Source organism: Pipistrellus kuhlii, unplaced genomic scaffold (assembly GCF_014108245.1).
Source record: "Pipistrellus kuhlii isolate mPipKuh1 unplaced genomic scaffold, mPipKuh1.p scaffold_m20_p_2, whole genome shotgun sequence".
NCBI classification, from domain to species: domain Eukaryota; kingdom Metazoa; phylum Chordata; class Mammalia; order Chiroptera; family Vespertilionidae; genus Pipistrellus; species Pipistrellus kuhlii.
Window position 1 is genome coordinate 128464093 of NW_023425515.1, and position 25963 is coordinate 128490055.

The following is a 25963-nucleotide window of genomic DNA, read 5'->3' on the forward strand; positions in this document are numbered from 1 at the left end:
GGTGATGCAGGTTGTACTTTCTAGCTGACCCTTCCCTCAGCCTGCCTTCTCTGTGCCAGCACTTCCTCTGTGCTGTCCTCGCCTCAGACCCAGGCGCCGGATCAGAGGGTGGCACTGGCTGTAAGAGAACCAGAGTGCAGAGCGGGCAGAGAGTTGTGAGAAATGCTAAGGATAACAAAAAGGGCTTTCAGACGTTATGTCTGGAACAATAAAACCAAAGAGAGGGGGAATGTGAGAGAAACAGAGACACCAACTTGCTGAGCTTCTGTTCGGCTTGCTTTTTGTTGTTGTTGTTGTTGTTGTCAAAGAAATGACTTCTGTGGTTGGAAAAGGTAGAGTAAAGGTGAAGGAAGAGAATGAGGCCCTGACAAGGGGCTCCAATGCCACCAAGTGAGATGAAGCCCTATGGCCGCAGAAGACTGAGCGCCTGAGACTGAGACCATCACAGGAGCGCTGTAACCAGGAGCTGCAGGAAAAACGGGAGAGATGTCTCAGTTTCTGAAAAAGAACTTGGAAGATACAGTTAATCTCTACATCAAATTCAAGGGAGAGAATGGGCTTGTAGGACAATGACTTCTTTTGAAAACTTGTTAAAGGAAGCAGCAGCGTTAGGAAGTAGCAAGGCTTTGTCAGAAGCAAGTCATTACCAGATTAACTCTCCTTCCTAGGGTTACTTTGATGGCAGATTCAGAGGAATGTGGAGAAGGTGTGTATGCAAATGCCAATCATGGTCCTTGGGGTGAGAAAGATTCCTGCTAGATGGTAGTGCATGAAGCATGCTGTAGGCTGTGTCCTCAGCCCCATCCCAGCACATTTAAAAACTCGTTTAGACAGTAATATTGACACACAGATCACACTGGTGATGACATGAATCTTGGAGGAATAGCTAATATGTCAAAATATGACAGATACGAGATCCAAAAATGATCTTGGCGTTTTCAAACAACAGCCCAATCTAACTGGAAAGACTGTAGGGAGAAGCAAAGACTCTCCAGAGTCCAAACACAAAGTCAGGGTATGGGGTTTGTCTCAATAGCCCCATGTGAACCAATTCCAGCATTGAGATCACTCCAGCGTCAGAGTGAGTCAGCCGTATGCTGTGGCTGTCAAAAGGGCTAATGCGATTTTAGGAGCATTAATTGCAGTTTAATAATGAGACTGAGAGGAGTGGTCACACTCGGCTGCCCAGATCACATCCGGTAAACGTTTTTAGCTCTAGACGCCAGAAATGGAAGATGAATTCCCCCTCTGCAGTAGAACAGTGAGTTTCTGTCCAGACCACGCCTCTGCTCTAAAACATTCTGTGGGTTTAATCATTCAGACTTATCCCTAAGGTTCTTCGTACTTGTGAAAAGGAACTTCTTATGTTGTGTTAAACCTGGGAGAACAATATAAAATAAGCACCAACCTTAATCCTACCAACTACTAGTGAAAAAGCCTGCGTTAACAAAGGTCAATAAATACATGGTGAGATGTAAGAGAATGAATCTCTTCTCATTCATTAAGGTGATGAAACAAAATGTATTGGATGTGTACATCTAACAGTGTTATAATTCTCTATTTTTAAAGTTATACTTCCCCTTTTTTTCTCTCTAAATTATCAAAGGCTAACTGCATAATATGCCCCCACCTAAAGCAAGAAGTATCTCTTTATTGGGACTTTAATGTGATTGTCAGTATCTGTAAGAACCTGAACATCTGACCGCACACTGGCTTATACTTTTCTGAGAGAGGTCATCTCTCCACTCAGCAGGCCAGCCCTGTCTTAAGCGTCTCTTTCTTTTCATCTTCCCCTAAGCAGATGGCCCTGTGGTAAACGCTATCTGTCCTGGTTATCTCCCTGATTAGCCTCCTCCCTGGCATTTCGCATATGCCCAGAGAGGCTCACTCCCAGCAGGAGCAGCGGGCCTCTCAGTCAGTGCCACTTTGGAAACATCTGGTCTCCGTGGCGCCAGGGAGCCACGCCGCCCAGGACAGTCATGTTCCTTTGCGAAGGGTGTTCTGCCTGAGGCCATCACAGTCCAGTCACAGCCCACGGCCAAGTTCTCTCCTTTAGGAGGAATCCCATCAGTCCAAGAAGGACCTTCCGCTCTTGGGTCCCTCTCTCCCTACCACATTCTTCTTCCCTCAGTGAACCCATGGTGTGTGGTGGAAGGGAAAGCTCAGGGTCTAGGTCTCCTACAGAGTGCAGAGGACACACACACACACATTTATTCATTCATTCCTTCAAGCCAACATTTATGGAGCACCTGTGCCCTGGGGCTACGAAGGAGGATAAAGGAAAATACGGTCCCTGTGCTCAGGGAGCTCATGGTCCAAGAAGGGAGACAGGCAAGAGTGTACATGCTATGCTACCTTATCATTCGTTGTTACAAAGTTTTATAATGCATAGAAAAGAAGTGTTGAGGAGATGTTATTTCATTAATTCTGTGAGTTGTTGGGGTGGTGCAGGGGAAAGAGTGGTCAGAGAAGGTGGGAATGAGTGGGGAGACATGGGGATTCCAGGCTTCTTGGTTCAAGAATTCCAGTAGTTTGGGTGTGTCGGTGTATAAGGGACAAGAAAAGATGAGGCTGGTGAGATGGGTAAGGCCTTAGAACCAAGGATATCATCGAACAAAATAAAAGTGAGAATGGTGGACTGTCCCATGTGTTAATCTTACCCAAAAGAACATGTGATCCAGTAAGGACTATTGTCCAGTGGACTCAAATTCTTTTCTTTTCTTTTTTTCTCAGGGGTAAGGCTAAGGTTTGAATTTAGGTTAAAGTCTGGGAAAGAATTAGGGTTGGGTTGAAGTTAAGGTTAATGTTAAGGTTAGAGTTAGGGTTCTGGACTCAAATTCTTAGCAGATTTAAAGCGTGTTATTATGTCTTCCTACCTTTAACCCTCCATACCCAGCTCAGATTTTGAGATGTTGATGGAGCTTCAAGGTGGAAGATGGAGGGTGAAGGCACTAGATGGAAGCCGTATTTACATGTAAAAAGGCTGCAGCCACAAGGTTGCTGGTGGAGGGGAAACTTTCTCCTGGTGGTTGGGTCCTCCTTTCCTGATGGTGTTACATGCCCTGGTGCAGGGGTCAGTTAAGAATGGTAAACCTGAGGCTGCAGTGTCTATTCCTCATTGGCCCCACGACTCCAGGTAAACAGACGGCATACTGGTCAGACACACCCTGCCTTTTCAGCTTACATTTCCGCTAAGTGTTCTAGGAATGCATACACTTGTGATGAGTGGACACCCACAAAGCAAGATCTCCCTCATCCCTCCCATCAGTAAATTTTAAATCTCTGAAGTGTTTGCACAGTGCTTCATATCGAGGAACCTTGGTCTGCTTCCTTATAAGGTCTGTATAGATTCTTTGAGTGTTCTGTGTTGACAGTTTTTAGTTGTGAATCATGACAGTTTTATTCTCCCTTTTGCAGTTTTTACACCTTTTATTTCTTTTGCTTATTTAACTGTACTGGCTTGGACCTCCAGGATAGTGATGCACAGAAGCAGTAATAGTGGACACCCATCTTGTTTCTGAATAATTGACTGACTGATTGATTGATTGATTGATTATAGTAATGATTCTGGTACTTTACCATTAAGAATGATACTTGCTGTGGTTTTGGGGTTTTGACAAAGATGCCCTTTGTCAGGTTATAGAAGTGAGTGTGTGTTTTCTATATCTAGTTTGTGGAGAATTAACTTTCTCCCTGCAAAGATCATGAAAAGATGATTTTTTTTTAAATGTCTTTCTCCCTATCAATCAGATGCCCAAATGACCAAATGATTTTTCTTCTTTAATGTGTTAATGTGATAAATTATATTAGTAGAATTTCTCATGTTAAACTGGCCCTGCATTTTTGAGTCAACTCCCAATTTGATTATGATGTGTCTTTATAGATTCTTGGATTTGGTTTGTCAATATTTGCTTAGGATTTTTCCTATCTGTTCATGTGTGAGACTAGCCTATACATTTCCTTTCCCTTATTGACCTTGTTTGTTTTTTTGTATCAAGATTATAATATCTTTTTCAAGTTTCTTGAAGAGTTTTTATAATTTTCAAGTAACAAATAATTCCAAAATTTGGCAGAATGTTCTAGACAGTAAAACCAGAGAGGGCTGTGGGAAGCTATTCAACTACTGATTCCATTTTTTAATGATCATAGGACTATTCAGATTTTCTGTTTGTTTTTGAGGAATTTGTTAGTTTTTCCTAAGCTTTCAAATTTAGGCATCAAGATGTTCATAGCATTCTCTCTCTATGCTCTTTTGTTCCTATGATTATGACCCCTTTTAATTTCAGATGCTCTGGGGAAGAATCTGTTCCCCACAATCATTCAGCTTGTCGGCATAATTCAGTTTCTAAGGTTGCAGGACTGAGGTCCCCATTTCCTGGCTGTCTGCCAGGGGCCACTCCACATTCCATGCCATGGGCCTTTCACAGGCTCTCTCATCACGTCACACCAACCACAGGGCTCCTTATGTCCGATCCCTCTCACTCTTCAAGTCAGGTCCACTCAGGTAATTGTCATATCTAATGTCCACTGATTTGGGACTTTAATTACATCTGCGAAATCCCCTCAAAGCATTCTTAGGGCTTGATTGACTGATGGGAATCTTGGGAGGAGGCATCTTCAGAAATCTACTTCTCACAGTGAGGTTGGAGAGCTGACTGGGCTCATGCCAGCTGGAGCCTCGACAGCTGCTGTGAGAACTTTGGGGTTTTGTTCTGAGAGGATGGGAGCCGTTAGAGGATTCTGAGTGGAGGGTGGGGGCGCGAGGGAGACCTGTATGAGTAAGGTCACTCTGGCTGCTGTGTGGAGATGGCGGAGCTGCAGTGGAGCTAGGAGGGTCTTGCAGGGTTCAGGTGACAGGTGATGGTGGCCTGGACGAAGGTGGCACCGAATCCTGATCACTTACAGTTCCCAAAAAGCACCGTATTGTCTCCTGGCCCCATGTGTTTGCACATGCGTTTCTTATTGCCTGGGCATTTCTCATCACCACCTCCCCCACAGCTTCTTCCCTGCGACAAGCCCTGCGCGGCCCTAAAGCGTGGTGCAGATGTTGTAGATAGACTTCTTCCTGGGATTTGTCTCTCACTGACACCCTCCCTCTCACTTGAGTTGTTTGGGTCTTTTGCTCTGTCTTCCCCACTTGCCTGAGATCTGTCTGAGGACAGGGCCTTTGTCTTGGATCCCTGTGCTTCCAGGGTCTGGCCTGGTGCGTGGCATGTTATAGGAGCTCGGTGATGTTGGCGGGATGCCTGTGAGAAGTATGGAAGATACTGGGCATGAAGTAGACAGGCCAGTACTCTTGGGGAGCTCACCCGATAGAGGGAGAGACCGTGTGTAAACAAATACTATGCAGTGACCTGGGATGCAAACGCGATGCCACAGGTGCCAACGCTGTGAATTCCTCGTGTGTGTGTATTTTAGGGGGAGCGTCTGTCCTCCTCGGCCTATAGGTTTGCATCAAGTTTCTCACATTTCCCCCCATTACGTGAAGGAATCATTTTATTACCAGCGATTCCTTTTTATGTATATCTAAAAGATCATTTGTTTGGCAACTTTGTTAGCCATTACTTTATTCTAGTCTATTTAAAGAACTAAGCATTCATTCATTTAAAACTTTGTGTAACTTAAGACAGACATAGGGTACTTCTTTCCCTGTCTGTATTCCAACCACTTGGGAACGATCCCTGTTAGGGAAGTTCTGCTTGTGTATTCAAGATAGAGAACCACTTTGCTCAAAGCAGCAAACACTACAGATCAAGTGTCCTTTTAAGAGGGCAAAAATCATTAACCTGGTTACAGATGAGAAACAAGCTGAAATAATAAATATATCCCAACTAGACATCCCTCGGTATGCACTTAAGAAAGTGGGGTAGTGGAAAGAGTGACTTCACTGGAATAAACACAGTGATGCTACTTAAAACTCAGTACACTTAAGACAAAATAACAGGCGAGTCTGTTTTCACCCTGCTGCTTCCCTGCAGTTTGTGGACCGTGCAGTGAGGGGCCGCAGGCTTGCCTGGGGGCTTAGGGGGGGAGTGCTGGGGACGCCTGCCAGACTGCAGTTATAAAGAGAGAGGCACACAGCATCATGGATCCACATGGGTGGGGATTCATTTAAAAAAAACACGATGTAAAAAAAAAACACCAAAAAACTTTTTATTTATATTGCCAAGTTCCTCTGTTTGTTTTCCAGTGATCTCTGTTGGAGAATATAAATCTGTGGTTGGAGGAGCGTTTGCTGCACAGTCCTGCATGAGTAATTGGCCGTCCCATTTAAAATTGGTGTCCGGGGCTGCAGGGCCAATGGCTATGTTTTCTAGCTCATGTCTTCCTGGTTAGCTGGGATCGGGGCAGGCTGAGGAAGGAGACACAGCACTCTGCATTTAAATATCATTTTAGTTTGGTTCGAGGCAATTATTTTTAAATTTTTTGGATTTGTAACACACCCACTGGGTTCTGTTTGCGCTCCTTACAGTCCCTCCCCTGGGTCTCTGAGAAGGACCCACTAGGACCCTGGGAGCCTCACTAGAACCTGAGAACACTGGCTTCCCCTCTGCTCTTAGAACAGGGCTCCCTTAGCGGGGTTCATTTGGGGGCAGGGTCAAAAGGGGACTTCAGTTTACCCTTGAGCAGCGCCTTTGGTTTCCTTCTCTTCTGCCAAGAGTGTGTGTGATGGGGGATCAAACAGGAACCCGGGAGTCCATCCAAGGGGGGAGGGACATTTGGGAGAACACCCAGGCTCTCGGGCACAGGGTCTGTGGGCGGGAGAGTAGGGTGGTGGGAAGGGCACAGGCCTGCTTTGAGGTCTCTGAGTGGGAACCCTGCAGATCCTCAGCCCCCCGGCCCAGCACCTGCTCCAAGTGGATTATCCCACTCCCTTCCCAGGAGAGTTTGAAGGGTTCCCCTGAGGGAACTGAGAGAGTTTTCAGGTGCATCTCTAGAAAAAGGGAGAGAGGAATGTTTCAGCTTTCAGATGTGTCGGCAGAAGGAGTGTCCAACTAAATCTGTGAGAAGAGCAGGTCCTGGACACAATTCTAAAAAGAATTTCCCAAGAGAAGGACATCTGAGCATCTAAAGAAGAAAGTTAGAATTGCAAATCATGACTGTATGGTCTTGCTATTTGGCAGATATTCCCCCAAAATGAGTGAAATGAAGCTCAAAAAAAATATTTGACAGTGTTAGCTGCCAATGAAAAAATTCAAGCTTCAAGTGAAAACGAGAACTTTGGAACATTTATCTCCTCCACCATGCGCTCCCTGCCTCCCCTCCCTTCTCCAATTCACCTGGCATCTGCTAAGCAAGACAGTAAAATGATTTGCAAAACTGTGAGACAATGTCACTATTCTCATCACTGAATTTCTGTTAGGAAAAACATATGCATTATTAATAAAAATGCTACTTATTTAAACATATAATGGGTTTACTTTTAAAATGCAAGTTGATTAAAAATTTGAAAATGTCTCAGTTTTCATTTCTGTGACCAGTAATCAGTAGGTATAATTCGCGTGTACAGAAGCTCTTTGGGATCCTCAATAACTTGGTGCATAGAGAGATCCTGAGACCAAAATCATTTGAGAACCGTTGATTTAAACAGCACACATCCTGTACTTTTTATCCATGATCAGGACACATATGTATTAATAGAAACTTGAAGAAGATGAGAAATAGCCTTGCAGTGGTTCTGACATCTTTCTGCACGCACGAGCCTGGCCACTGGGCCCACGTAATTACAATAGCATACGGCTGAATGCCTATTAGCCTAAAAGTTACTTCAGTAGAAAACCAGGGGTTCAAGAACATAGAGGGGAGCACCATGGCCCAGGTTCCGCCAGCAAAGTTTCCAGTCATTGGCTAGGGGGTTCCACAGCGGTTTTTACATCTGCAGGATGCCCAGAGTACGGCCGGAGAGGCGGGGGCCGGGCCTAGCAGGCAGACTCAGCAGCTTTGGGGAAAACGCCAGCTTGCAGGCACAGTGAGTGCCTGGCCCCGGAAGTGCTGTATACCCCTCTGATGGGAGTGCACCCAGACCTGTGAGCTTAAGTTCTCCTCTAGTCCTTTGGTTCTACCACGGGCCTCATTTCAGAACCTAAGCTGTCCGCCCACAGAGAGCATCTCGGTGCCAGCCTGCCTCTGCCGTGCGCCCTGTGAGCTGCCCTGACCTGGGTAGTCAAGCCAGGCCCAGAATGGCCACCAGCCCCCAGACAGGCTGTGTGTCTGAGCCGTGGCTTTGCTCTGCTGTTCTAGGGAGCAGACCTGCCGGCTCCCGGAGTCTCTCCGAAGCTCCGGATGCAGCCAGACCTGCAGATGGCTGCTTGTCGGGTGTCCCCTAACTTCGGGTGCATGCATTCTTGATGTAGAAATGCTAAGTCTCCTCCTTAACAAGATTCGTGGTACAGGCTTCAGAGCCGTCAAGTCCTTTCCAAATGATCGCGCTGCGCAGGGCTGAGTTGTTTCGAAGTTTGGGTCTCCGGAGCAGCTGTCTCTGCACAACCTGGCGGAGGGGCCTCCTTGCCATAACTCTCCCTTGGCCTGAGTCAGATCCTCTTCCGCTTTCTGTGGTAAGAGCACTCTCAGTGCCATCACTGGTGTTTACTTTAATTGTCTAGTCAGCCCTAGAGTTTTATTATGATAAACACAAGCAGACATTAGGTAGGGAAGGAAAACAAATAATTGAACAACAAAGAAAATTAGGGTGAATTGCTCAGCTTGACACCAGGAGTGGGTGGCCAATCAAGTCACCCGTAAAAAAGAGAAAGAGGGAGAGGGAGGGAGAAGAGGGGGGGGGGAGGAGAGAGAGAGAGAGAGAGAGAGAGAGAGAGAGAGAGAGAGAGAGAGAGAGAGAGAGAGAGAGAGAAGAGAGAATATGAATATGGTTTAGAAGCAGAATTGGCACAAGCCCCTTTCTCTCTCATTGCTGGGTGCTGGGTGACCTTGGGCAGCCGCCTTGCCTACCAGAACCTCTTCTGTCAGGTGGATGTGACACAGCTGCCGGCTCAGGCTGCTGCCGCCTGGGCATCCAGCCCCGCTGTACTCCCACCCCATCCTCCTCCAAGCTCTTTGCTTCAGACTTGAAGGCTAATTATTATGCTCCAGTGAACCTAGAATCACCACATGGAAGGAGTCCAACGTTTGGACTGAATGTGACAGAATACACAGAGCTGCCAGACGGAGGTCATGATGGTGCCCCACCCCACCCAGCACACACCATGGCAGGAATCGGTGTCTGCTCTGCCTGCCTGAGCATTGTCTGGGAGGTGGGCCCATCTCTGTCATTTGGATGAGGTGGGTGAGATCTTGTGGGTACATTTCCCTCAGTGCAGGAATGCATGGTTCCCAGTGGTCCTCATATTTTTGTTTTCTCTTTTCAGGGATCATCAACTTCTGGACTCAACCCTGGAGTATGTGAAGGTAGGAAACTGGGATTTAACATGTAATCAGGGCCCTGTGCAGTGGATTTCCCATGTTTAACACAGGATTGCCAAGTAGCACTACTGTCTGGCTTGTGTAGGAAGCTGATGAGATGGAAACAACCAGGAGATAATTGACTGTATTTGGTCTTTAGTAAACTTTGTAGGGGTCTTACCTCATCCCAGTAGCATCTACATTCTTTTCTTATCCGAAACCCTTAGGGCCAAGTGTGTTTTAAAATTCAGAATTTTTAAAGAAATGTAATATATATATATATATATATATATATATATATATATATATATATATATATAGTTTTGTTGTTTTTTTTTTCACCACCCCAAAGGGCCCTAGGGTCAGCTCCCCTTCACCAAACTCATTACTTCAGCAGTGATGAAATGGAAGGATTTCACCCTAAATGGGATAAATAGGCCACAAAAGATTTTATGTAGTTCAGGTCATGTTTTGCCACCAAATGAGGTCAGGTTTGTTTGGCAGCCAAATGAATTATTTTTAAAGTCCCAATTTTCAGGGAATTTTGGATTTGGGATGGCGGGTGAGGAATTGTGAACCGTGTTTGTCCTCGGCGAGGACTGACGGTGCCTGAGGCTTTCTGCACCGTCCTTTCCCTCTCCCCCGCCGCCCCTGTCAGCGGGGAGTCTGGCACCGTGAGCTCTGCTCACACCTCCCTTCCCGCGGGGCCGACACTCAAACAGTAGATGCTTCTAAACAGTGTTTTCCTTCTGAGCAGAAAGAAAGGGGTCTTTTCACTTCTTCCCTCTGCCCTTCATCCCATTTTTCGGGTGTGTGTGTTTGCTTTGTTTTATTTTTGGAAGCTGTAATTAAATCTGGCACCTACTACAGAAAAGAGAACCCTGGCTTGTCACACCTAGTTTCTTTATTTATGACATCACGATTAATTTTTTTCTTATAATATTTTTTAATTATAATGTGAAGGAGGAAAACAGTTTCTTAAAAGAAATTAGCAGCTGTGGAAAATGGTTGGTTATGAGCACAGCACCCCATTTCATCTGCGTTAAGCAAAATAGAAGCTTATGGAAGAGAGAACCTAAGGAAGCTTGTGGAAACCTGGCACAGAGAGCACAAGGAGAGAGATTAATTTTCAGGAGAAATCATGGCCGGAGTTAGGATTGAAGGAGCTTGCCTCTGAGCAGCCACAGCCGCCCTCATTGTTCCAAGAGCAGCAGCATCCCACGTGGGAGTTCTCCGCCGGCTGCCTTTCCGTGGGCCCGTGCCTGCCCCAGGCTGTTGGCGTGTTGTTCCTTAGACCAGAGGATGGACGAACAGTAAGGAGTGGGGGGGTGGGGGGACTGTAGTAGAACCACTTGGTCACGTGAGGCAATCATCATGAAGTGTGCTGGGATGGGTCTGTGTCTGAACTAATGTCCCGGGAGCAATTGTGTGATCCTGAACCTGCAGGGCCACCAGGTCGGAATCCGGCCGGGGCTCTGCCAGAGGGGGTCTCCCTCCCTCCCGGATGCCTCCCTCATGCTCTCCTGCAGGTTGTGCTCTGCTAAGCGTGAGTGGACCCTGCTCACAGGCTGAGATTTGACTTGGCCGCAGCCCAAATTGCCCCACATTATGCAGCGTGGGCATCGCAGCAGCCCTTACGACCCCCCCACTGCCGTGTTTCAGAAATTGGCCGTCTCCACCGCAGGCTCACGCAGGCCGTGCTCAGCAAGCACCCCCCTCCCCTTACTCTGATAACTCAGCCCTTTCCTTTACAAAAGTCCCAACCTTTTAAGATAATCCAGTGATGAATTCTAAAACGAAATGGAGACTTTCGGTGTGACCTGTTTTAGTGTTATCTAAGCTCTTGCGTCCGACCCGTGAATGTCGGTCTTTATGGCTCGAGTCTAGTTGACTGAGGAGGCACTGGGGTTGCCGGTAGCTTCCTCCTGCCTCCCCAGCCTGAGACTCGAGGGAATGGCTCTTGGTGGCTCCAGGGGGCTCTCCTTTTCAAGGACTCGCTGAGGTGTTCTGAAGGTTGCTCTTCACTCCTCACCGTGTCTGAATCTGGTTGCATTAATGAGGTCTCTCCGTCCCTCCTGGACAATCACAGGTTATTGCTTTCTGACTTTGCCCTTGGTTTGGAGGGTGGCTTGAGGTTTATTCGTTGGGTGGACGTAGCATATCCCCGCCGGCTTCTGTGGGCACCGGAGCGCTGAGAGGACGTCCCAGGTCCAAGTGGCTCCCTGGGTCGGTCTCCTTGGGCCCTCAGCCCACCCGACCCTTTCCCAGGCGCAGTGCCCCCTTCAGCCTCGCCGAGCGGGCGTGCTAGCTGGTGCCCAGAGACCGGAGGGGCCGAAGGTGATGGAGGAGGTGGGGGAGCTGTGATAGGTGGGATCCAGGGGCCCTTCCTGACTGGGAGCTGCTTGTCTCCTACACCCGCCTGTGCACGCCCTGCCTCTCGGGCCTGGAGAGAAGCAGGGATTCTAGGAAAAACACGTTACACCCTGTGGGAGCCACTGGGCACGGTCAGATTTATCAGCCTAATGGACAAGAGTCCAGATGCCAACGTATTAGGGACTCGTGTGACCTCAGAACGGTGTGCGTGGAAGCACCCAGGTGTGGCGGACAGACAGCAATGCTCAATCGGTCAGAGCTCCGGCCCCAGGTTCTCTCTGCGTCTTCAGATGCCTCTCCTCTCCCCACTGGAGACTTGCTAGCTGACTCCACAAGGTTTGCCCGGTGCCCAGACGTAGGAGAGCAATCGGGGCCGCCTTGCCTCCTGGGGTCGGGGAGAGGAGACGTGGACGCAGACGTGTGGCGAGTAGGATGACGGGGCTGCCGGCTGTGGCAGGAGAACGCTGGGTAGAGAACGAATCCAAAATCCGTTTCTGTCCCGCTTGCACTCTGGGCCCTGCTGGCACTGCCCGCACTCTGCCCGCACACACAGTGCAGCAGCGGGAAGGCCTGGTTGCTAGGCTACCGGTGGCTCCCTGTGAATGGAGGGGGGTGTGAGGCTGGGGAGCGGGCTGTGTAGGGGTGTCTCCACCTCTCCTTCTGGCGCATCCCCCCCCCTCGCCCACCCAGGCAGCATCAAACTCCCCCCCACGCTCTGAATTCCAGGTCCGAGGTGATAAGACCTTGGAGCAGGTCCATGGGAGCTGGCGATTTAGGAATCTCACTCCCCACTATTGCTCTCTCCTTAATTCTGGCCATCAGAGGGGCGAGTTTTGTTTCCCTTTTTCTACCTTTTCTACCTTTTCCTTTTTTTCCTCTCCTCTCCCACATTTTTTTCCCCCTCACAGTAACTCAAAACAGATCGTTCTGCAAGTCTGATTTTAACTGTCTTTACAAACACGAGGTCCCTCTCTGTAACATAGTAATTGATTCTCTTCGGCTGAATCTGAAGCCACTCCTTCCAGGTTAAAAAAAAAAAAAAGGAGAGAGAGAGAGAGAACAACAACAACAGAAACCTCCACAGCGGCTCCCTTCCTCCTGCTCTTTAGCTGTGAGTGACTGGCCGGTGGTTTGCAGCTCTGGAATTTTCCTCTGCGTACCTAGCATACCTTTCCCTAGATAAAACTAGCTTGCTTTTTTTTTTTTTAATGGGGAAATAGCTCTAGGCAAAACTGTGTAGCTCCGTTCACCTTCTGGGTTCTTTCCCTGTTTATTGCTCCCCATTTGGTTTTTGCCACATTTTTACCCCCATCAGAGTTTGATGAAATTATTGTCCTGACTGTGAGTAAACGGTAATGGCTCAGTCAGTGTGCCAGCCTCCCAGGCAGCGTTCCATTCCGGAGGAGACTCCATGGAGGGGCGCGTGGCCCACTCCGTGTTCCGACAGCAGGAGACCTAGGCCCACCCGCTTCTCTCCGTGGTTCCATCTTCCCGGCAACCGGCAACCAGGGCTGGGCAACATAGCGCGGATCCCCTCTGCCTGTGACAGGCTGGAGGGGCGGGTTTCCAGCCAGTGGGAAGGGGGTCTTTACGAACCTGCCGCTCTTGGTCACAAAATCGCCCTATCGGGAGAACGAGGGTGGCATTCCATGTGGAGTCTCAGGCATGAAGACCAAGCATCGAACGGGCAGTTGCCCACCCATCATGTGACCTCCAAAGACTGGAGATTGGCCCCTACCACTTCCTCCAGTTACCTTTACTTTTGTAAGCCCTTCTTAAACCCGGGAAAGCTACTTTCATTTTTACTGTCATCCTAAGCCTCAGGAACCGCCCTCCTACTCCACCCCACACTTACTTTTATACATTTTTATCTTATTTCCTCTCCCCTCCCCCTTGACACCTATCTCCCTCTCAGGCCAAAGATTCCAATTCCTTGTAGCTTCTTTATACACGAGACTTACAGTCATTTTAATAAAGTGTCTGCTTTCTGGGATGTTTAAAAGTGTATGTCTTGCCGAAACCGGTTTGGCTCAGTGGTAGAGCGTCGGTCTGCAGCAGGCGTCTTCAAACTACGGCCCGCGGGCCACATGCGGCCCGCAGAGGAGTCTGATCCGGCCCGCCAGGTTTTTTGGGCAGTGAGTGCAGCCGAGGTGTTACAGTAGGAATTAGTAGTTCATATAGTCCGGCCCTCCAGCTCTCTGAGGGACCGTGATCTGGCCCCCACTTTAAAAAGTTTGAGGACCCCTGGTCTGCGAACTGAAAGGTCCCAGGTTCGATTCCGGTCAAGGGCATGTACCTTGGTTGCGGGCACATCCCCAGTAGGGGGTGTGCAAGAGGCAGCTGGTCGATGTTTCTCTCTCATCAACGTTTCTAGCTCTCTATATCTCTCCCTTCCTCTCTGTAAAAAATCAATAAAATATATTTAAAATAAATAAATAAATAAATAAATAAATAAATAAAAGTGTATGTCTTGGGGTGGAGGGGATTAACTAGGGCAGAGCTGGAGGATTGTCCTTTCAGAAGAAATGTTTATTATAAAGGAAACTGGAGTGACTATTTTTTTTTTTTCCAAACTAGCCAGGGCCTAGGCAGCCCATTTTGGTGGCCAGGCTGTGGACAGAGGCCTGCTCTCCAGGCGGCTGCCCTCAGCAGGTGCGAGAGGGAGCGCAGCCTTTTGTGCCTGGCTGGCTTCCTCGCGAATGGAGCCCTGCCTCTTCGGTCTGCCTTGGTGGGCTCTCGCTGGAACCGCGCGTGTGCTTTTATAAAAACGATTTGCCGTTTCCGAGAAGCGACAGGACTGGAGCCGATATCCTGAGTGTGACTAGCACCTTTCCATACTCCTTCCCCCGGAGTGGGTGTGGGCGGCCTGACACCGATCAGAAACCGGGCTGCATGGGGTTAACACTTGGCAAAGGCTCTTTCCAAGAGGGTCTCCTGGATGGACTGCCCGAGGCCCAGCTCTCGCCAGGCCTATGTTTCCTGCAGCCGCTGGGGCTGCATGAGGTCACCCAGCAGATTAAAGAGGAGTAATTACTATGCGAATTCCAGCGCCAAGAATAAGTGCCCTGGTTGTGGGAGTCCTGTGGGGGGGCGGGCATGACTTCAGCTCCCCCTTTGTGCTCAAGATGGCGCAGCCACGGTCACGGTAAATAGCTGTCTTTGAGGAGAGTCTTTTCTCCCAACAGGCCAGTCTGCTCCGCATTAGCCGGCTAGCGCAGTCATGAAAGGGATTTACAAAAACAATGGCGAGCTGTGCATGCCGTGAGATTTTAGCGAGTTCTGTGAGGCCGATAATGGCCCGTTGGCTGGCCCCGCAGGCTGTGCCTCAGTGTGCACATCCCTCCCGGGAGCCAGCACCGGCCCCTGGGGCACCCGGGGGTCAGACTCCGCCTGAATGCGAAACAGCCCTGGCTGGCTCCGGGGCCGGCCTTCAGAGGCACGAACAGCCTCCTCCTCCCACTCCACCCAGAAACATTCTCTGCTGATATTTCTGGGAGGTTTGATGTTACTACAATTTTCTAAAACTGCTGAGGCAGGGTGGGAAGACAAGGAGAGGGATGGAGGACATTTGCTGAATGAGTCCCTCATTCAATGGCATCTTATCGCACAGTCCATGAAAAGATGGCCATTTATGAAAAATAAAACCTTATCACGAAAACCTGTATGTGAGTGTTTACCATGTTTTTTGTAATGGAAAAAAAACTGGAAACAGCTCAAATGGCCTTTAACTGGTGAAAGGATGAACTGTAGTGACCCATACAATGGCATTCCACTCCGCTACAAAAGGGTCTGGCCTGTAGGATACATGTAAAAACGGACAGTGAAAGGGAACAGAGAGTGGTTTTAAAAGGGCACGGGGATGCCCTGGCTGGTGTGCACAGTTGGTTGAGCATCATCCTGCTGGTTCAATTCCTGGTCAGGGCACAGGCCCCTATAGGGGGCGTGCAGGATGGCAACCCATCTCTCACTAATGTTTTTCTCTTCTCCCTTCCTTTCTCTCAAAATCAGTAAACTATTCTTTAAAAAATAAAAAGGTAAGGGGAGAGGTCGAGTGCAAAAGGGAATGGGGAACTTTTGGGGTTCATAGAAATACTTTAAATGTGGTTGTTTCAAAGCTAATAGACTTGTATGTGAATTACACCTCAGTGAGCTTGACTTTTAAAAACAAGTTAAAACCTTATATTTTAGCCCTTAAGTGTGGCCCCCCCAGAAGGGGAAGTTTCTGATTCTCAGATGGGCCTTTCCGACTGCTGACCAGACAGCGGAAGCGCCGAGCTGGGGGTGTTTGACCGCAGGGGCTCGTTCAGCAGAGATCTGAGCACGTCCCACGTGTCAGCCGTCGTTCAGGGAGTCCCGTGTGCGGGAGGACAGTGTTACCAAGAGCCCAACCTGAGGCAGTGGCGGCGGGAATGGGAAGCCGGGGCAGGAGCCTCTCAGACATAGAATTAAGAGCTGTTTTATGAGGTGAGCTGACAGTTCCTGTTGGGATTTAAATGCGGGGGGTGAGGCAGAGGGGCAATTCCAGCGATCACACACGAGTGCCTGGCATCTCACCAGAAGCCAGTTTCAGGGGAAAGAGAATTTCCAGTACCGCAGTGACATAGAATTAATTTATGAGACTGAGGGGCGTGGGGGGTGGGGCTTAGCAAACGACAGCCCAAGACCAAATCTGGCCTGCCACCTGTTACTGTATGGGCCTACCAGGCAAAACTAGATTTTGAATTTTTAAAAAAATACATTTTATTGATTTTTTTACAGAGAGGAAGGGAGAGGGATAGTTAGAAACATCGATGAGAGAGAAACATAGATCAGCTGTCTCTTGCACACCCCCTACTGGGGATGTGCCCACAACCAAGGCACATGCCCCTGACCGGAACCGAACCTGGGACCCCTCAGTCAGCAGGCTGATGCTCTATCCATTGAGCCAAACTGGTTTGGCAACATTTTGTATTTTTAAATGGTTTTGTAAAAAAGTCAAAAGATCATAGAGTTGAGTAGTTGCAACAGAATGGGTGGCAAAGCCTAAAATATTTACTCTCTGGCCCTTTGTAGGAAGGGTTTGCTGACCCCTGCTCTAGACTGTACACACATACATTATCCCAGTTTTTCCTCCCAAATAGGTAAGGGAGAGGTGGAGTGCAGTAGGGAACGGAGAACTTTGGGGGATAATAGAAGTAGTAGTAGGTAGGCTTTCAACAACAACTCCATCTTTTCACGCGGACACTCCCATGATGCAGCCTTGCATCGCCGCCATCACCCTCACGTTGCCCGGTACCCAGCAGGGAGCCCTCACGCAGGCTGTGTGATCTCACACGACTAGACTCCGTGCTGTTGCAGCGCCACCCTGTGTGGACGCATCTCAATGTCTCCTGAAGACCTGCCTCTCCGCGCAGCCTCTCTGCTGGGCCCACCGCGCCCAGCCTCTGCATCCCCTCCCGGTGCAGGTGCTTGAATGCTGCCTGCTCGGGCCTGGGGCATCCTGATTCAAACGGGTGGCTTCAATCAAGGTCAGACCCCGGAGCTGTCCCCCGGAGGTGCTCGAAGGAGCCTGGGAATGGAAGGAGGCCAGCTTCACGTTCGTTTTCTGTGCTGCAGCCGGTGTCCTGGGCGGAAAGAAGACTCTTCTGAGAGGTGGTGCAGAGACTAGAACACTAACACGCAGGCAAGAATTGAGGCTCTGGCTCTGATCAGACTCAGCTTGATAATCACTCTTCAAAGCCCTCCCCCGTGGCCTGTCTACTTCTGGCCTCATGTCCTGCCTCCACCTTAGTCCCCAGGCTCCTCCTCGCCGCGTTCCCTGCTGCCCCCGGGTCTCTGCCTTTCCCCTGGCTTAGCAGGTCCTTCGGAGGTAGAGTAGCAGAGTCGTTTCAAGCGGGTGCTAAGATACTATTGTGGGTTATGTCTCCCCCAAAAGATAATGTTGAAGTCCTAACTCCCCAGGACCCGTGACTGTGGCCTTATTTGGAAATAAGGTCTTTGCAGATATGATCAAATTAAGATGAGGTCATTCATGCTGGATTAGGGTGGGCCCACATCGAATGACTGGTGTCCTTAATAGAAGAGAGGACTGTGGACAGACACACGGGAGATGCCGTGTGACAATGGAGGCATGATGGGGCTGATGCACGCACAGCACCGAGGACTGCCAGCCATCCCACAAGCCAGGGGAGCAAAGCCCGGGAGTCCTCCGGGAGAGCCAGGCAACACCTTGCTTTTGGACTCCCAACCTCCAGAACCATGGGAGAATATATTTCTGTGTTAAAGCCGCCAAGCTCGTGGTGATTTGTCACAGCATTGCTAGGACTCCAGTAGATGCCAAGCCCCATCTTAACCATTTCCTTGTGACTTGGAGTAAGTTTCTGAAATTCCCTGCATCTCAGTTTTCTTAGCAGGGACTGGGAGGATGTCGGAATTAAATGAGTTAATACACATTAAGGTGTTGGCCCCCGTGTGTCTGGCATGTGGCTAGTACTCACTGAGCCTGAGCTCAGTCACGTCACCCTCGTTCTCTCCAGGGCTGGCCTGCCTTCCCTGACGCCTCTGCTGGCAGCAGCCTGCCTCGTCTCCTTACTCTGCATATTGTCCTCACAGTACTTGTCCCAACTTCTATTTGTTTACTTAAAAAACTTCAAGCCAAAACCGGTTTGACTCAGTGGATAGAGCACCGGCCTGCGGACTGAAGGGTCCCAGGTTCGATTCCAGTCAAGGGCATGTACATTGGTTGCAGGCACTTCCCCAGTAGGGGGTGTGCAGGAGGCAGCTGATGGATGTTTCTAGTTCTCTATCCCTGTCCCTTCCTCTCTGTAGAAAATCAATAAAATATATTTAAAAAATTAAACTTCTCATTAAAATGAGTTCTGAGTGCATGGACCTTTTCTTGTCCTCCTAATAAGTACGGATGGGGCAAAAGTACGTTGATTTGTATGAAAAATAAGGCAGAAATTAATAATAATAAAAGAAAAAACTGTGTTTCACGTACTCACAACGGTAAACCTACTTTTGCCCCACCCTGGGCTCAGTAACTGACTGGCTGACCACTGTCTACCTATACCCAGATGCAAGCGAAGGGCATTAAATGGAGAGACGAGGAAATTTGGTTCTTCCAGAGACCTTTAGGCTTCCCAGAGAAATAACACTTGTATCTCTGAAAGTTTTCCAGAAATTCTTCAATGATTTTATTTCATGACAGCAAGAACGTCCCCACACCTAACCTCAGTCCACCTTCTTTGGCCAACCTGGTATCAGATAAGATCTGTGAGGTCACCGTTGTTACCTTAAATACTTACACATTTAGGCAGAGACACTTACTGGGGTAACATCCGTTAATAAAACCACACAGGTTTCAACTCTACACCTCTCTAACACGTCATCTGCACCAGCATCGTGCACTCACCGCCCAAAGTCCAGTCTCTTTCCACCACCTTTTATCCCTCCTCTGCCCTCTTCCACCTCCTCCCAACCCCCTTTCCCTCTGGCTGTCACCGTACTGTTGTCTGGGGCGTCTGGTTTCTTGCTTAATCCCTTCACCTTTTCACCCAGCCTCCAACCCCCTGCCCTCTGACAGCTGTCAGTCTATGTATCTATAATTCGTTTCTGTTTTGCTTGTTCATTTATTTTATTCATTCATTTCTACATATAAGCAAAATCATATGGTATTTGTCTTTCTCTGGCTTGTCTCACTTAGCATACTGCTCTCCATGTCCACTCAGGCTATCTCTCGGGGTAAAATTTTTTTCTTTTTTAACAGTTGAGCTATAAATGTACCACAGCTTTTTTATCCACTCCTCTACTGATTCACACGTGGACTGTTTTCACATCTTGACTGCAGCCCAGCTGGTGTGGGTCAGTGTTTGAGCATTGATCTATGAACCAGGAGGTCATGGTTCAATTCCCTGTCAGGGCACATGCCCAGGTTGCAGTGTGGGGCATGCAGGAGGCAGCTGATCAATAGTCTCTCTCATCATTGATGTTTCTATCACTCTCTTCCTTACCCTTCCTCTCTGAAGTCAATAAAAATGTATGTAAAAATAATAATAATAACGCTGCAATGAAAACAAACGTGCTATGAAAACAAAGGTACCGTCTTGTTAAAGGTACCACAGTAATTCTTCAACCTCCAGGCTTTTTAAGCATTGAAAGCATTTGCTGTTAAGCTCTGCCCTCTAGTGGTCATTGCATGTCACAACAGTGCAGCATTTATTCAGTTTCTAACTATTCTGGGAGCTTTTAATACTAAATGTAATAGTATACCATAACATTATATTTACAACCTCAGAACTAAGGGCTGTGTTTAAAGTGTATAAAATGGAAAATAATTTTAATTGACTTCGTATAAGACATTAAAATGTTCAACATATTATTAGAATTGTCTAACATTCTTAGACAAAAAGCTTAAAGACACTAGGATACTATATGTAGATTTTGTAGGGGAGTTGGCATTGATCTGAAGTTTTACCTGTGGTAACCAAGATATTTCCTCTGAAAAATTATATGTAAATTGTGATTTGACAACTAAACATGGTAGCTGGGCAGGAAGTAAGTTGATACTAGGGGAGGCAGAGACGGGTATCAGCATGTTAGAGATTCGCGGGAAGACCCCACGCGTGTGGGACAGTGCGTGCCCAGGCTGACGGGCGCAGCACAGAGCAGCAGGAGGATCCGACGGGAACAGTAGGCACTCACATGTCTTGAATGCGGAGAGGAAGTTTCAGGCATTCTTGGGAGATCTGAGACTGTCACACTGTTATGAGATCAGGAAGGATGCGTGGAAAAACAGTTGTGTTGATTGATGCAAAAAGTAATATCTAACTACATATTGCTTTGCAGCTTCTTTTATTTTTCATCGGCTTCATTCATGATAAGTAAATGGGTCTACCTGTATCTCTTGAATGGCTGTCCAGTATTCTACTGTACAAGATACAATCAGACTTAACTACTGACATATGGGCTCTTTGCAAAGTTTTCTTGTGTAGGCATATTTATGTGTCACAGTCATTTAGCAGTTATTTATTGAGTGTCTGCCACCTGCTGGTCACTGTTCTGGGGGCTGGGGACAGCAGTGAGCAGGACAATGTCCCTTCCTCTGCGGAGCTTTATTCTGGGGCAGAAGAGTGAGAAGACAAGGAAGACGATCGTGTAAACCACGTCAGGCAGTGATGAGGGCCAAGCAGGAAACCTCCATCAGGGAAAGAAACTACGAAATGTTGGCGTACGGGAGCACCAATTTTAAAAGAAACAGCGACTTTTGAGTGGAGGGGCAAGTCAAATGTGATGTCATACGAGAAGAGGACATAGCAAGGGCAAGGCCATTCGGCTAGAGTTCACCTCTTTCCTGAGGACCACTCTGAGGCCAGAGGGGCTGGGGCCGGGGAGCTCCAGCAGGAGTGGTGGGAGCTGATGTAAGAGAGCCGTGGAGCGGGCGAGGCCGATGGCAGGGGCTTGTGTGTCTGAGTAAGGACACTGCCTCTCCCGGAGGGAGATGGGGAGCCTCACTGGATCGCTTCGGCCTCATGTTGCCGGTAGACTGCTGGGCAGGCGCAAAGCTAGGAGCCTGGAGATCGCAGGGAGGCCTTGTGGCTCTACGTGAGAGATGACGCTGGTTTGGGCTGGTGACAGCAGAGCGTTGCTGAAGAAAGGGGCTCTGGGTATGGAATGTGAAGGCAGAGACGCCGGGATCTGCTGATGGACTGGTTGTGGGGTGGAAGCAAAGAGGAGTGAAGCCTGGTCCTGGAAAGAGGGCGTGGCCTTCCGCGGAGATGCTGGTGTGCGTTTGTGTGGGAATTTCTGTGAGATAGAAATCTGCAGTGGGATGACTACCGAGTGCTGGGTAATAGGTCAAAACGAACTTCCTGGAAACTACGGAGTTGTTTTTCACATTTCTCTCAGTTTCCAAATTTTCTCTAATAAGCAACAGTACTTTTATGATAGTTACTTACAGAAATAAAATCTTCCTTTATTCTGCTCCATAGATAAGATGCTAAGAACTATGGCTCAATCAAAAAGATGTAAAACAAGTTGCTCAGATGCATTAAAGCAAAAGTTCCAGACTTTTTGCTCTCAAGATCCCTTTTCACTCTTAAAAATTATGAACGGCCTCAAAGAGCTTTTGTTAGGTGAGTCTTAGCTCTTGGTTCCTTGTATCAGAACTTAAAATGTAGGAGTTTTAATGTTTATTTAATTCATCTTAAAATAATAACCACCCAGTATGTGAATACAAATAACCTGTTTTTCTGAAAAATAATAATTTTCCAAGACAGAATCTAGTGAGAAGAATGGCAATTTTTGCAAAGCTCTTTAGTGCTTTGGTCTAAAGGTATGCAGCTTGATTCTCATAGTGGTGTCAGCTTTCAGTCCGCTGTGTTGTGTTGTTTTATTTGAAGTCTGAAGAAAATCTGGCCTTACACAGATATGTAGCTCAAGAGGGGAGGAGCATTTTTTGTATTCAGATACAATTGACATGACAATCTATTCGTTTTAGGGTACAATGTAATGATAATTGTATGTACTGCAAAATGATCACTGCAATCAGTCCAGTTAACATTTGTCATCACACAGTTACAATTTCTTTCTTGTGACAAGAACTTTCAAGCTCCACTCTCTAAGCTACTTTCAAATAGGCAACACGGTAATATTACCTACTAGTAGCCCTGCGCACGAATCTGTGCATCAGTGGGTCACTGCGGCCCTCCTGTAGCTCCCCCCCCCCCCCATAGCTTGCTGCCCTGACCCTCCTGTACCACTGGGAGTTTGCTGCCCCAACCTCCTGCAGATTCGTGATCAGGTCATTACGCCTCGGGGCATAACAGATAATTAGCATATTCCTTTCTAATTATATAGGATAGTCACCATGCTGATTTCTCATTTTATAATGGAAATTTATACCTTTCCACCCCCTTTACCCATTTCATCCATCCTCTCAGCCCCAGGGAGGAATATTTTAAGTCTTTTCAGATGAGTTGTGACATACCTTCTCTGATGTTATGCCAAAAAGTTGTAGTTTTATAAAGTTAATGTGGACTCTGAAACCATATCAATGAACTTTTTTTTCTTACTCTATTTCCTTAAAAATCCATTGGTCCCTCTGGCCATTTGAATAGGACGTTTACACAAGTGTGATTCCGTACCATTGTGTCTTAGTCATTTGAGAAATATTGGTTTACTGAGTTATCCAGATCTTTCCAAAGCTAACATATGTCACTCTACAATACACAAAACTCACATTTGCTGATATTACCACTCATCAGGAAAAGTCATTCAAGTGTTGGGAAGCTGTCAGACTCAATGGTGGTGAACACAAGTCTCCCAGAATTTAATTTTCCGTTGAAAGCTCGAGTTTTATCATTGGCAACACAGACTGTCAGTTGTTTTCCTTAAAGTGGCAGGCTCACTTGGTTCATTTTTTAAGAAACTGTCTGTCAAATCAAAGCCCACGTCTGAAAAACCACCGTTTGTCGGACGTTCTTTGAAGTAAGATGGTGTTCGTGGACAAGCAGCCGGCTCAGCTCAGCGTGCAGCCGCTCAGCTGTCTTCCCTCAGGGCCCGCGTGCCTGGGCGTGCGGGACGCGGGCGTGCATGTGCTTCCCGCCTCGTCACACAGACCGTCAGAGAGTCAGGGACTCAGAGGCCGAGATGTGATAACGCGAGTGATTCTTACTGCTTCACCAAGGCCTTCTCAAATGAAATATATTTTCTATTTTTTTAATATAAAAATATACATATATGGTGGTCCCCCTGGCCGGTGTGGCCCGGTTGGTTGGGCATTGTCCAGAGCACCGAAAGGCTGCTGTTCGGATCCCCTGGTCAGGGCACATGCCCGGGGTTGTGGGCTCGATCCCCAATAGGGGGCGTGCAAGAGGCAGCTGATGGATGATTCTCATCATGAGCATCTCTGTCTCTCTCTCCCTCTCCCTTCCTCTCTGAAATCAATAAAAAATATATTTTAAAAAATAGTTTTGACCTCACAGACTCCCTGAAAGGCCCACTCTGAGCAGCGCCCCCCCGGAGGGCCTCCTGCTGCTCGGAGCTGTCAGCTGCAGAAACACAACCAAGAATCAGTGTGTCCTGCTGTCTGAGTCCGTGCTTTTTCCTCTAGCTAAATTGTGGATTTGTGTGTGTGTGTGTGTGTGTGTGTGTGTTTAAAACCAGCTTGCTCAACTAGTGCATTTACATCTAGAGATACTGGTTATTAATAGAGAAGACACACTACATTTTTAAATAAAAATAAGAACTTGAGAGCCTCGCCTAGAGACGAGCGTTCTCGGCTGTGGGCCTGCGCTCTCCGACTGAGTGGCTCGTGAAGCCTCCGTGAATGCTCTTCCGCACGATCACGTCATTGCTCCCTGCGTGCCGTCCGGAGCTGGGCCAGAAGCATTGCTGCTCCGCTCTCACTGCTTTATCTGAAAACGGAGGAAGCCCAAAGCGTGGCGAGGCCACGACGTGGGCTGTGGCCACGCTGCCCCGCTGGGGTGGGAAAGGCAGCGGAGGGATACATGTGCTGGTGGCAGGCTGGAAAAGAGCACTCTGCTGGCCCTTCAGCGTTTATGAATTGCCGCCGCATTTGCCCATTCATGCTCCCAGCGTGGCTTCGCTGGCTGGCGGCGCTCCATGCGCCCTTTATGTCCATGGAGATAAGGACGTGTCAGACCCTGGGAATGAAAACATGCCGCTTGGCCCTTCGAGGCCATTTCCTCGGAGTCCCAGCTCTCTCCAGACGGCATCTAAACGTTTCTCCGATGACCTCAGTGTCCAGGCTGCCGGAACCTGGTCACAGAGGCCATTTCACATATTTATTAGCCTGTGGACGGGAACTGGCCACATAAAGCCCCCATTCACACTCTCACAGGAGCTTTTTGTGCAGAGGAAATGATGGGGCTGGTGGACGGTTTCCTGTGGCCACCAGTCTCCCAGGAGATGCTTGTTTTTTCCCAGGCCCAGGTGGGTGTTTTGCGAAGTGTCTGAATGGTCCAGCTGAGTCCATGGTGGCCCAGTCTCCTTCCTCTGTCTTCTGGTGGTCTGACTGGAAAGAATCTTTGCAGAACAGGGCCACACATGTGGGAGGCAGGCTATCGAGGTTTCTCTCTCTCTCTCAATTAAAAAACAAACAAACAAAAAGACATCAACAGCCCTAGCTGGTTTGGCTCAGTGGATAGAGCGTCGGCCTGCAGACTGAAGGGTCCCAGGTTCGATTCCGGTCAAGGGCATGTACCTTGGTTGCGGGCACATCCCCGGTAGGGGGTGTGCAGGAAGCAGCTGGTCGATGTTTCTCTCTATCCCTCTCCCTTCCTCTCTGTAAAAAAATCAATAAAATATATTAAAAACAAAACAACAAACAAACAAACACACCAACATATCTTCAGGTGAGGATTTAAAATACCCGTATTTTTCGGACCATAAGACGCACTTTTTCCCCCCCAGAAGTGGGGGGGGGGAAAGTCCCTGCGTCTTATGGTCCAAATATAGCCTACACATATACTTTAAAAAAAAAGGTTTTTTACTTGCCCGGCTCTGTGTGGTCTCTGTGTGCTTGCCCAGCTCTAAAATGGTTCTAAATGCTGCTGTTTACGTTACAGGGTTGATTACATGTGTTTATGACTGTGATGTTGGGTTTTAATGCACATAAAATATTTTAGGACACTATTTGTTTCAGAATCTTTTTTTCTTCATTTCCCTTCTCTAAAAACTGGTGCGTCTTATGGTCCGGAGCGTCTTATGGTCCGAAAAATACGGTAAATCACTGTGTTCTGGGAGCCCCCTCCCATTTGGGAGCCCAGGTGGTTTACAGTTGAGGGAGTGAGGTACTTCTGAGGGGACAGCAAGGCTGGTTCGCCCCTGGAGGACCTGACCCTCGTACAGCAGGTCATGCCTCACACCGCTGTGGTTCTTCCCTGTTGGAGAGGGGAGGTCCCTGTCCTTCGGTGAACGTGATGGATAAGAACCCTTTGCCTAGAAATATGCAAACACACTTTTCTGCAAACTGCTCCCACGTGTGTGTTGAGAATCTCTGTGCTACCCCCACACGTTCACTGGCCCCTCTCCTGCCCAGGCCCTGACCTGGGCGTTGGCGCAGTGACGATGAGGAAGACTGGGTCCCGAGGCTAACAGACAAGGACAGAGCTCACTGCAGTGAGTATTTCAGCAGCGGGGCCCTGGGAGGCAGGACCGGAGCGAGGGTTCCTCACGGGGGTAAACGGAG

The 25963-nt window shown here is 48.2% G+C and overlaps 1 protein-coding gene across 6 annotated transcripts in view; it reads left to right on the forward strand.

Moving 5' to 3' along the window:
- BCAR3 (BCAR3 adaptor protein, NSP family member) overlaps positions 1 to 25963 on the forward strand; it is a 105168-nt gene that overhangs the window by 19963 nt on the left and 59242 nt on the right. For all 6 annotated transcript variants that reach the window (XM_036446489.2, XM_036446491.2, XM_045584327.1 and 3 more), the window contains one exon: positions 9366 to 9405. In XM_036446489.2, coding sequence (XP_036302382.1) covers positions 9366 to 9405 — 40 coding nt within the window. The remainder of the gene's footprint in view (positions 1 to 9365; positions 9406 to 25963) is intronic.